The 12409-nt window shown below is 50.1% G+C and overlaps 1 protein-coding gene across 2 annotated transcripts in view; it reads right to left on the bottom strand.

The window, feature by feature from the left end:
- moxd1 (monooxygenase, DBH-like 1) overlaps nt 1–12409 on the bottom strand; it is a 147197-nt gene that overhangs the window by 108270 nt on the left and 26518 nt on the right. For both annotated transcript variants that reach the window (XM_072499145.1, XM_072499144.1), the window contains exon 2: nt 6557–6706. In XM_072499145.1, coding sequence (XP_072355246.1) covers nt 6557–6706 — 150 coding nt within the window. The remainder of the gene's footprint in view (nt 1–6556; nt 6707–12409) is intronic.

Consider the following 12409-nt stretch of genomic DNA (forward strand, 5'->3'; position numbering starts at 1 on the left):
GCTCCTCATCACCTCAGGATCACCTATAACCTTAATGTAAACAACAATTTCAATGTAGAAGCGTCTGACTTAACAAACGCGACAGATGCTCGAAAAATAGCTCTTTTACTGACCACGGCTGGTCAACACACGATAGAGATCTACAACTCTTTTAACTACACAGAAGGTCAGGATAAAAAAAGTATGAAACCAGCCTTGAAAAATTTGATAGCCACTGCAAGGTCCAGACAAATGAAACATTTGACCGCTACATCTTCAAAAAAAGGATACAAGGGAAAGTGGAATCTTTTAACAGCTTTTCTACTGACCTTAAACTGTTAGCTCAATCCTGCAATTTTGCTGCACTAAATGTCTCAATGATCAGAGACCAGATAGTGTTTGGAATAATTGATGAACCTCTTAGAGAGCAATTACTTAAGCAAAAATATATGACTTTTGAAATCGCTATGGTAACGTGTTTGGTGCATGAACAGTCAAAAAATCGATACTTACAGTACAAGATCGCTGAAAGTGGCAAAAAACCCTCCATGAGGTCGAGTGCATCCAGGCCGTGTCCCAATTGAAGAGGCTCCATGTTTCCGACGGTAGCCATCATGTGCGTATGCACTTGGGCCCTACGCATGCGCAGTATGAAAAAATATACAAAACGGCCGAGAACCATCCTGCCCATGCGCAAAGACGCACGGAACATCATGACTGTCATAATATACACCAGTATATCATGGTGCAGATACACACACTGATGGACACACAGTGGGACCAATCAACATACACAACACCGCAGCCAATCACCAGTGAGAGCACATGCACTATAAAGCCAGGGGGCATCAGAGTTCCCGCTCATTCGAGTAGCAGCTAGCTAGGAGCACAGAGCTCACAGCCTGCAACACAGACATTCATCATGAGCTGAGTGCATCAACACCCCTTTTGGTAGATATTGTTACAACAGGATGCCGTTTGGGATCATATCAGCATCAGAAGTATTCCACAGGATCATGGAACAAATGATGGAAGGCATTGAAGGTGTTCGCGTCTATGTTGACGACATAATCATTTGGTCCACCATCCTGCAGGAGCATATCAGTCGCCTCCAGCGCGTGTTCAAATGCACACGGGAGCAGGGCCTACACCTCAACAGAGCCAAATGCTCCTTCGGCCAGACGGAACTCAAGTTTCTGAGGGATCACATCTCCCAGTTGGGTGTGCGGCCGGATGCGGACAAGGTGGCTGCAATCACAGCCATGAAAAAGCCAGAGGACAAGAAGGCGATCCTCCGATTTCTGGGCATGGTCAACTTCCGAGGGAAGTTCATCCCTAACCTCGCCTCTCATACCACAGCTCTCAGGAACCTGGTCAGGAAGACGACAGACTTCCAATGGCTTCCTGCCCACGAGCGCGAATAGAGAGAACTTAAAACCAAACTTACCACGGCCCCGGTATTGGCCTTTTTTGATCCAGCGAAAGAGACAAAAATTTCGACCGATGCCAGCCAATCTGACATTGGGGCAGTGCTCCTGCAACGCGATGAGGCCTCCTCATGGGCCCCCGTTGCATATGCATCATGCGCCATGACCCCCACGGAACAGCGCTACGCGCAGATAGAAAAGGAGTGCCTGGGCATGTTGACCGGTGTCGTCAAATTTCATGATTATGTGTACGGCCTTCCCCAATTCACCGTCGAGACCGACCATCGCCTGCTGGTCAATATAATACAAAAAGTCTTGAACGACATGACACCTCGCCTCCAGCGCATTCTGCTCAAACTCCGGATATACGACTTTCAGCTCGTATACACCCCGGGCAAAGACCTGATCATAACCGACGCTCTGTCCAGGACAGTCAACACCCCATGTGACCCAGCGGGATTCGTCTGCCAGGTTGACGCCCATGTGGCCTTCGTGGCCTCCAACCTACCGGCCATGGATGAACGCCTTGTCCAAATTCGCCGCGAGACTCTGTTCTACAATATCAGAGACGATCTGGTGGTAGTCGATCGTGTCCTCCTGAAGCTGGACCCCATTGTTATCCCGCACAGCATGCGCCAGCTCGTCTTGGAACAGCTACACGAGGGCCATCTCGGCGTGGAGAAGTGCCGCGGACGGGCCCGAGAGGCAGTGTACTGGCCTGGCATCAATGACGACATCGCCAACACAGTGCTCAACTGCCCCACCTGTCAGCGGTTTCAGCCGGCCCAACCACGTTAGACCCTACAGCCCCATGAGTTGGTCACGTCCCCTTGGTCCAAGGTCAGCATCGACCTGTTCCACGCGCTGGGCAGGGACTATGTTCCGATTGTAGACTATTTTTCAAACTACCCGGATGTGGTATGTTTGCACGACATCATATCGTCTGCAGTCATCCGTGTCTGTAAGGACACCTTTGCTCATCACGGCATCCCACTCACTGTGATGTCGGACAATGGCCCGTGCTTCACAAGCCAGGAATGGTCCAACTTTGCCAGGCGGTACAACTTTGTGCATGTGACATCCAGTCCCCTGTACCCCCAATCCAATGGCAAAGCGGAGAAGGGCGTCCACATAGTCAAACACTCCTCTGCAAGGCCGCCGATGCGGGATCCGACTTCTACCTCGCCCTGCTGGCCTATCACTTGGCCCCACTGTCCACTGGCCTGTCGCCTGCCCAGCTGCTCATGGGTCGCACCCTGAGGACGACGGTGCCGTCCATTCACGTCCCAGACCTCGACCACGTTCCGGTCCTTCAATGAATGCAACTGTCTCGTGCACAGCACAAGGCGGCTCATGACGCCCGTGCAGCTGATCTCCCTGCTCTGGCGCCAGATGACAACGTCCGCATCCATCTTCCGGATGATGGCTGGTCTGCAACTGCTGTGGTTCTTTCGCAGGTGGCTCCCCGCTCGTTCCTGGTTCGTCTACCGGATGGTTCCATTCTGCACCGTAATCGGAGTGCCCTTCGTCTCGTTCCGCGCTTGATACTGTATCCTCTGCCAGTGCCATGCCCTCCTGTTGTCCCTGACCTGGGCTATGCAGAGATTCCGATTACTCTGCATCCTCCTCACTCTGACGCAGTCCAGCCCGCTCCTCAGCTGGTGGCTCCTGACCCACCCTTGAGGTGGTCAACCAGAATTCGTCGCCCACCTCAGAGACTTAATTTGTGAACTTTGCACTAATGGACTCTCTGGTCTGTTCTGTTCTTCCGTTTAATCGTTCAAGTGGTTTGTATATAGTGTTCATCTCGTTATTTGTGTGACACACTGTTTTTTTCTGCACCAGGCACCTCCCCATGTAAATAGCTTAGTTTTATGTACATAGTCATGTAAATATTTTGCACACACATAGTCAGGAACATTCACCACACACTATTTATTGTTACGCAGGCACATTTTTTTATATAAAAGGGGGTATGTCATAATATACACCAGTATATCATGGTGCAGACACACACTGATGGACACACAGTGGGACCAATCAACATACACAACACCGCAGCCAATCATCAGTGAGAGCACACGCACTATAAAGACAGGGGACATCAGAGTTCCCGCTCATTCGAGTAGCAGCTAGCTAGGAGCACAGAGCTCACAGCCTGCAACACAGACATTCACCATGTGCTGAGTGCATCAACTGGTGAGGACAAGGCAAAGGTCTTTAGTTAAAGCTGGTATCGTATTTACCCACAGTTCAAGTATGTTTAAATAGTTCACCTTTTAATAAAATAGTGTAGCACTACTTCAAGCGTTGGTGACCTGTATGTGATCCAGAACACCCAACACATCAATGACGTTGACGCGATGACATGCACAAGGTGTGGAACCGCCCACTTTTGAAAGAAATGCCCTGCGAAAGGCAAACACTGTCTCCAATGTGGGAGACTAAACCTCAGTGCAGATCTACACCACAATTTAAAGTCAAAGACCGAATTTAAAGCAGAGTCGCATTAGACGTGTACAACTCCAAACGGATGAGTCTGATCAAGATAGTGCAACGGATCCAGAAGATGATTACCTGGATAAAACATTCCAAGTGGGAATTATTGCAAAGTTTGAAAACTCCACAGGCAATACATCGCAAGTGCAATCCATCCGTGCCATTGATTCCGAAGCTGAATGGAACACAATATTGGATGTAAACAGATGCCCGATTAAATTCAAGCTGGATACAGGTGCCGCCACTAACCTGCTTTTGAAGCTCAACTTCACGAAGATCAAGCAAACTCCCAAACTCCTTCCAGCTGCCTGCAAACTTCAGGACTACAATGGCAACGCAATCTCGTCATTGGGGTCATGCCATTTAGTAGTGTTCAACAAACACATTGAGACGAGCCTGAGATTTGAGATTGTCCAATCAGACAAGTCGTCGCTCTTAGGTGCGAAAGCCTGCAAGCAGTTAAACATTATCCAAAGGATTTACGCATTGACGTCGTCTCATCAAGCTCTTCAGATCAGAATTGAAGGAATACTGGATCAATACCCAGATGTCTTCAGCGGAATGGGATTACTTCCATTTGAGTACAAAATTCTGCTGCGTGCTGATGCGCAGCCAGTAGTTCACCCACCAAGGAGAGTTCCTGCTCCACTGAGGGAACGGTTAAAATCAGAACTCACAAGTCTACAGAAGAAAGGCATCATCTCCAAAATCACAGAACCGACTGACTGGGTTAGTTCGATGGTGTGCATAAAAAAAGCCTTCGGGTGATTTCAGAATTTGTATAGACCCCAAGGATCTAAACAGAAACATCATGCGGGAACACTACCTGATCCCGAAAAGAGAAGAGATTACTAGCGGGATGGAACACACGCACATCTTCACCAAGCTAGATGCATCCCAAGGATTTTGGGAAATATAACTAGAAGAATCCAGCAGAAAGCTCTGCACCCCCATACACCTTTCGGCAGATTTTGTTACAATAGAATGCCATTTGGGATCATCTCGGCGTCTGAAATATTCTACCGCATCATGGAACAGATGATGGAAGGAATAGACGGAGTTCGTGTCTAATGTGGGTGACATCATCATTTGGTCTTCGACTCCAGAGAACATGTGTCGAGACTGCAGAGAGTCTTCAAATGCATACTCGAGCATGGCCTCAAGCTGAACAAATCTAAATACAGCTTTGGCATGTCCACGCTCAAGTTCCTGGGTGACCAGATAGCGGAACACGGTGTATGATCAGACACGGACAAGATAAAAGCCATTGAAGCAATGAAAGTCCCCGAGGACAAGAAAGCAGTTCTTCGCTTTCTTGGAGTGGTGAATTTTTTAGGCAAATTTATCCCAAATTTGGTCAACCACACAACATCTCTAAGAAAGTTAATCAAGAAATTGACCTAATTTGAGTGGACGACGGAACATCAAAAAGAGTGGTTGGAGTTAAAGGCGAAACCAGACGCTTCAGTTCTAATTGGATTTTAGGAACCAGCTCAGGAGCAAGTTGGATAGATTGGTTGGCTGGCAACTGGTGGTTTGGTCAGGGACAGTGTTCTGCCTGATAACAGTCAGTGATTGGTTCCTGTGTGATGCATTCTGAGAGAGCTGGGCAGAAGTGGTTAGACCTTGGAAGGAGAAGGAACGTGCTCTCTCTTTTTTGTTGCTGATGTAAAGAACTGCTTTATTGTTCTAAACTGGTGAGTGCCTGACACACCTTTGCTGTAAACTTGAAATGATCCTGAATCTACAGAGAAAATAGACAACCTCGCCAGAGAAAACCATCTCAAGCCGAGAGGAAGAAGTACCGAAACGAAAGCTAAAGTTAAGAAGGACACTAACTAGAAGTCATCCCAGTGCATCCAAGATCCTTTATCCGTTTATTTTTATTAATAATTTATTACCTCTCAACCACCCTTTCCCCTCTGTGTTGTCTGTCTGTGTATGCGTGTGTATAGGGGGGTAATTAGAAAGCGAAAGTTGGGAAAGGGGTATTAGATAGTCGTATTTTTCTGTCCGTTTAATTTTATGTCATAAAAGGTTATTTGTGTTAAAGTTACAAACCTAGTGACTGTAGTTTATTGGGCTCAGTCAAGGTCCTCACATATTTTAAAATAAAATCTAATTTCACTGTGTTGTGACACCAGGTCAAGTGGGGTTGGAATTGACCGCACACTATCCCAGGGTGGCGTGACATCTGCATCTCAATCCACCATTAGGAAATCAAAATTTCACCTCCTGCCTAAATCAGTCACACCACACGCCACATTTGCCACTTTTGCAGGCTCCATAAAATTCCTCCCAAAGTCTGAGAAACAAAATGCCCACATATGTCCCCCAGTTGATATTCAAGTGTGTATACATATAGTCACATCGATAAAAATAGTTTTGGACAATCCCCATCTGGTTCAAACCAGCCTATGGGGGGGATCCTTTCTCCCTCTCTTTTTTTTGCCTGCAGGAAATGTAAATAGAGCCTATATCTCAGTCAATATCAATTTTAAAAATAAAAACGGTAATGAAAGAATCAGCGAGATTTAAGTGGCTGTTCTTTGGCAACTTCTTTAAAACGAAACTCCTGCTAGGAGAATGTCAAATCTTGCTATCAATTTCCCATCCGTGGAATGGAAAAACTGCAGAATGAAAAATCATACCGTTATAATCTTGTCTTTATGGTCACAGGAATTCAAGTCGCGTGAGAAAGCGATGATTGTATGCGTATTGTTTTCCATGCCGTACTCAAGGCGATAATCCTGTCGGTGATCCTCATTCAGTTTTCCATCGAAGTTCAATGTATTATAATCCTATTAGAATATAAATTAGATGATGGATTGCAATGCAACTATTTCTGTGGAATTTCACATTTAGGATAAAATCTATAATTATGCTGCAGCTTTTATAATCCAAGTGAACATAATGAAGATAATTAAGTGATCTAATGTTTTCACTGGGGACTAACACTTGTAGGATGGAGACCTTTGCTGTGCTGTGCACAATGTTCTATCCATTCGAAACAGTGGACAAAAACGGGGCTTAAATATTCATTGTGTCTACAGATATACTTGCTGTGGGTGTTGACCATGAAAACACCCGTGATGTCTAAACTGTTGGTCTGCTGACCACTGGGAGAGTGGTGATAGTGGAGAAGTCAAAAGCAAGGAGATAGGAAGGTTAAGAGGTATCAAACAGAAGGGGAACTTATTGTCCATTACATTTCCCAATTAATTAAATCCCAGACCATGGGCGTCATTCTCCGACCCCCCGCCGGCTCGGAGAATCGCCGGGGGCTGGCATGAATCCCGCCCCCGCCGGTTGCCGAATTCTCCTACCACCGGATATTCGGCGGGGGCGGGAATTGCGCCGCGCCGGATGGCGGGCCCCCCCGCTCGATTCTCTGGCCCGGATGGGCCGAAGATCCGCCGATAAATTGCCTGTCCCGTCGGCGTGGATTAAACCACCTTTTGAACAGCGGGACAAGGCAGCGTGGGTGGGCTCCGGGGTCCTGGGGGGGGGCGCGGGACGATCTGGCCCCGGGGGGTGCCCCCACGGTGGCCTGGCCTGCGATCGGGGCCCACCGATCCGCGGGCGGGCCTGTGCCGTGGGGACACTCTTTCCCTTCTGCCTCCGCCACGGTCTCCACCATGGCGGAGGCGGAAGAGACTCCCTCCACTGCGCACGCGTGGGAAACTGTCAGCGGCCGCTGACGCTCCCGCGCATGCGCCGCCCGGTGATGTCATTTCCGCGCCAGCTGGCGGGGCAACAAAGGCCGTTTCCGCCAGCTGGCGGGGCGGAAATTCCTCCGGCGCCAGCCTAGCCCCTCAATGTTGGGGCTCGGCCCCCAAAGATGCGGAGCATTCCGCACCTTTGGGGCGGTGCGATGCCCGTCTGATTGGCGCCGTTTTGGGCGCCAGTCGGCGGACATCGCGCCGTTTCGGGAGTATTTCGCCCCATATTCTGCCTTCTATTAATGCACAATCTGGGCTGATTTTATGGGTCCTGCAGGAGCTAATAGGAGGCCTTCAAGGGCTGGGGTCCAGGGGTGAGGTTGAAATAGGGAGAGAAGACAGGCTGCTGTACCCATTATCTTCCCATCACTATGCCATTTTACCAATGGCAAGGAAGGTCCAGAATACCAGCCCCACCCTTCCCCCCCATCCAAAGACCAAAGGACCCACATTAAGTCGCCAATTAAGGACCTCTTACCACAGCTGCTGGCATTTTACTAGCAGTGTTGGCCCTCTAACATATAAGCAGACCTCGTAGTAAAGAATAGTGGGCGGGATTCCCCAATAATGGGCCGATGTCCCCACGCCCGAGAAAGTCCAGGGTGATTCTCCGATTTGCAGGGGGCTAGCAGGGCCCCGGAGTAGTTCTCGCAGCTCTGGCTGCCGATACGGGGCCCTGCACATCCTCTTGGGGGTCCGCGCATGTGCACGGCGGCAGCCTGTGGCAGCGGCCCCTCGCGACATGGCCAACCCACATGGCGGAACGGCACCGAAAACATAGGCCCCCCCAGATCGCGGATGCCCGTGGATCGGTGGCCCCTGATCTGTAGCCTGGCCATCCTCTCTGAATCGCTGGCGTCGTGTCGCCCCTGCGCGCGCGATTGGTGGCGATTCTCGGGGGACCACAGAATTGCGGGAGCGGTGTCGGGCTCGATCTTGGGTTTGACACCCATTCTCCGCTCCCGTGCCGATCGCGATTTCAGCTCGGAGAATTCCGAATAGGGTTCTCCCTGCATGGTGAGCAACACGCCTAATCAGACACTTTGTGACCACGAAGTTGCCCCTGTTCTCACCTACCATCCCCCTTCTCCTCACCGGTGCTTGCCTGACTTGCCTTACTGTGAGGGAAGTATCCATTGCGATGTCCTATTAGCTAGGTGCAATCCCAGCAGTGGCCAGATGATGCTGCCGAACTGAAGGGCTGCCAGTCCACAAATTGGCCAGAAGCTCAAGGCAGGCTTTCAGTCCTTAAAAACATAAGTTCCTCAACAGCAGCTCATTAGCTACAAGATAGGCATGAAATTCAAGCTACCCCTCAACTTTGTGGCCCTCCTCATGTATGTCATGATATGCAGACACACACACATAATGATATACAGACAAGCAGCTAATGGACACAGAAAACAGGACATGACCAATGAGCAGGCAGGACACTCAGGGGTGGGATCTCACTATAAAAGACATGAGGCACTCACACTCCGCCTCTTTCCACTGATGAACATCTAGAGAGTCAGTCGAGGGTGTTGTTACAATCTCACACCTCCACCACGTGGCTAAGAGCTAGCCTGGTTCAGTCAGACAAAGTAACCACACTTAAATTAGCAGAGAGTCGAACTCACAGAGAACTGTGCTAACTGTGCTATGAGTTCAATAAACCTGATTGAACTAACTTCAAGGTCTGGAATATCTTTCTGATCTAAGCTGCATCCAGTTGCAGCCAGTGTTAGACCAGTGTAACTAACATGACATGATACCAGGAGACTACTAATTTAAGGTGGCTTACCTCAGTCCGTTCCGTGACGACCAGCAAATTTATCCCGGCACCATGGAGAGGATTCAGGCTCCTCACCAGCTCAGAACCTCCGGCAATCTTAGTGCCAACTGGCGGATATTCAAGTGAAAGTTTCTGCTGTACATCGAAGCCTCAGACCTCGAGGGTGCATCTGATGCAAGAAAGATCGCGCTTCTCCTCTCGACACCGGGTGATCAAGCCATCGCACTCTTCAAATTGTTTAACTTCATCGAAGGCCAGGACAAGACAATGTTTCAGACCATCCTGGACAAATTCAATAGTCACTGTGAAGTGGATATCAATGAAATCTTCGAGCGCTACATATTCAAACAACGTCTTCAAGGTAAGGATGAATCTTTCAATGCCTTCTTAGCTAGCCTCCACATGCTAGCGCTGTCCTGCAACTTTGGTGATATTGCTGACTCCATGATCAGAGACCAAATCATGTTTGGAGTTCACTCTGAACCTCTGAGAGAGCAGCTACTGAAAATCAAGCATATGACCCTGCCAGTCGCGATTAAAACACGTACAGTGCATGAGCACGCAAAAAATTGTATTCCCAATACAAATCGGCTGAGGATGGGAGGCTTGCCTCCCATGAGGCAGAGAGTGTGCAGGCCATCTCCCGGATGCTGCGCCTCAGTATTGAAGACAGTGGCCATCTCGCGCGCTTTTCCCGGAGCCCCACGCATGTGCGATGCGAACGGGATAATGAAGCGGCCGACACCCATACTGCACAGATGCAGACGTCTGCCGACCGCACTGCGCATGTGTGACGACGTACACCGCGTCACGTCGCCGACATCATGACGTGCCCGAACTGTGGCAACGCCCACTTAAAGGGACACTGCCCCGCAAGAGGCAGGCGATGTTTGAACTGCGGGAAGCCTGGGCACTATGCAGCCTTGTGCAGGTCTGCACCACCAGTCAGAGGCCAGCGCTCCCAATTCCAACGAAGGCGCGTTCAGAGTGTGCAACAACGATTGCAGGATTCTGATCCTAGCAGCACAACGGATCCAGAGGAAGAATGCCTGGAGTCCGCCTACCGAGTGGGCATCATTACCACACGAGAACATGCCACACCTAACTCATCTCGCATTCAGTCCATCCTCGCTGTGGATTCGGAGGACGAATGGCGTGCGGTGATGCAGGTCAACCACTGCTCCATCCAGTTCAAGCTGGTCACAGGTGCTTCTGCCAACCTCCTCTCACAGGCAGACTTCAAACGCATCAAGAAGCCTCACAAGGTCCTTCCAGCAGCCTGCCAGCTCCTGGACTATAACGGTAATGCCATCACGGCACTGGGGTCCTGCCATCTACTTGTCTCCAACCGGAATACCCATGCACGGCTAAGGTTCGAAATTGTAAAGCCGGACGAGGCATCCCTACTGGGACCACATGCCTGCAAAAAGCTAAACCTGGTGCTGCGGGTTTATTCAACGACATCCTCCAACGTGGATCTTCAAGCTGGCATTGACGACATCCTCGCTCAGTATACAGATGTGTTTGATGGGATGGGCACTTTGCCATATCCGTACAAGATCCTACTGCGACCTGATGCCAAGCCAGTGGTCCATGCACCACGTCGGTGAGTCAGCTCGATGGTGGATCTCAACCAGAATATAATGCATGAACACTACCCCATCCCGAAGCGGGAGGAACTCACCAGTGAGATGGCACATGCACGGTTTTTCACAAAGTTAGATGCGTCACATGGATTCTGACAAATCCAGCTGGATGAGTCCAGCAGAAGGCTCTGCACCTTCAATACACCATTTGGCAGGTACTGCTATAACCGTATGCCGTTCGGCATCGTCCCGGCATCGGAGATATTTCATCGCATCATGGAGCAGATGATGGAGGGCATCGAAGGGGTTCGTGTGTACGTGGACGACATCATCATATGGTCCACGACCCCTGAGGAACATGTTTCCCGTCTCCAGCAGGTATTCCGCTGTGTCCACGCCAGTGGCCTGACGCTGAACAGGTCCAAATGTTGCTTTGGCATGATGACACTAAAGTTCCTAGGAGACCAGATCTTTCAGCAGGGCGTGTGCCCCGATACAGACAAGGTCAAGGCCATCGCAGCCATGAAGGTCCCGGAAGACAAGAAGGCGGTATTGCGCTTCCTGGGCAAGGTCAATTTTCTGGGCAAGTTCATCCCAAACATGGCCTCACACACCACGGCCCTACGAAATCTAGTGCAGAAGTCCACTGCCTTCCAGTGGAAGGCGAGCCAGGATGGCATCGGTGCGGTCCTGCTTCAACGCGATGACACTTCATCCTGGGCACCGGTTGCCTACGCATCAAGGGCAATGACACCCACCGAACAAAGGTATGCACAAATCGAGAAGGAATGCTTGGGCCTTCTCACTGGCATTCTCAAGTTTCACGACTATGTCTACAGCCTGCCGATGTTCACAGTCGAGACGGATCACAGGCCCCTGGTCCACATTATCCACAAGGACCTTAATGACCTGACACCTCTGTTGCAGCGCATCCTCATCAAACTCAGAAGGTACGACTTTGACCTGGTCTACACGCCTGGCAAGGAGCTCATCATTGTCGATACACTGTCCCGATCCATCACCGTGCCAAGTGAACCACTGAACGTCATCCGGCAAATTGAGTCACAGGTTGAGTCACAGGTGCAGCTGTGTGCTAGCACCCTCCCGGCATCTGATGAGAAGGTGATTTGTATCCGTCAGGAGACAGCCAAAGACCCCCCTAGCCAATGGCTGGCAAAAAGGGCAGTGCCCTCAATTTTTCAATGTAAAGGACGACCTGACGGTGGTTGATGGTATCCTCCTCAAACTGGACCGGATTGTAATTCCACACAGTCTCCAGAGCTTGGTGCTCCGTCAAATCCATGAGGGCCACCTGGGTGTGGAAAGTGCAGACGCAGAGCCAGGCAGGCTGTCTACTGGCCCGGGATCAGCCAGGACATCGCGAACATGGTCCTCAACTGTGCGACCTGTCAATGCTTCCAG

Source organism: Scyliorhinus torazame, chromosome 4, assembly GCF_047496885.1.
Source record: "Scyliorhinus torazame isolate Kashiwa2021f chromosome 4, sScyTor2.1, whole genome shotgun sequence".
Taxonomy (NCBI): domain Eukaryota; kingdom Metazoa; phylum Chordata; class Chondrichthyes; order Carcharhiniformes; family Scyliorhinidae; genus Scyliorhinus; species Scyliorhinus torazame.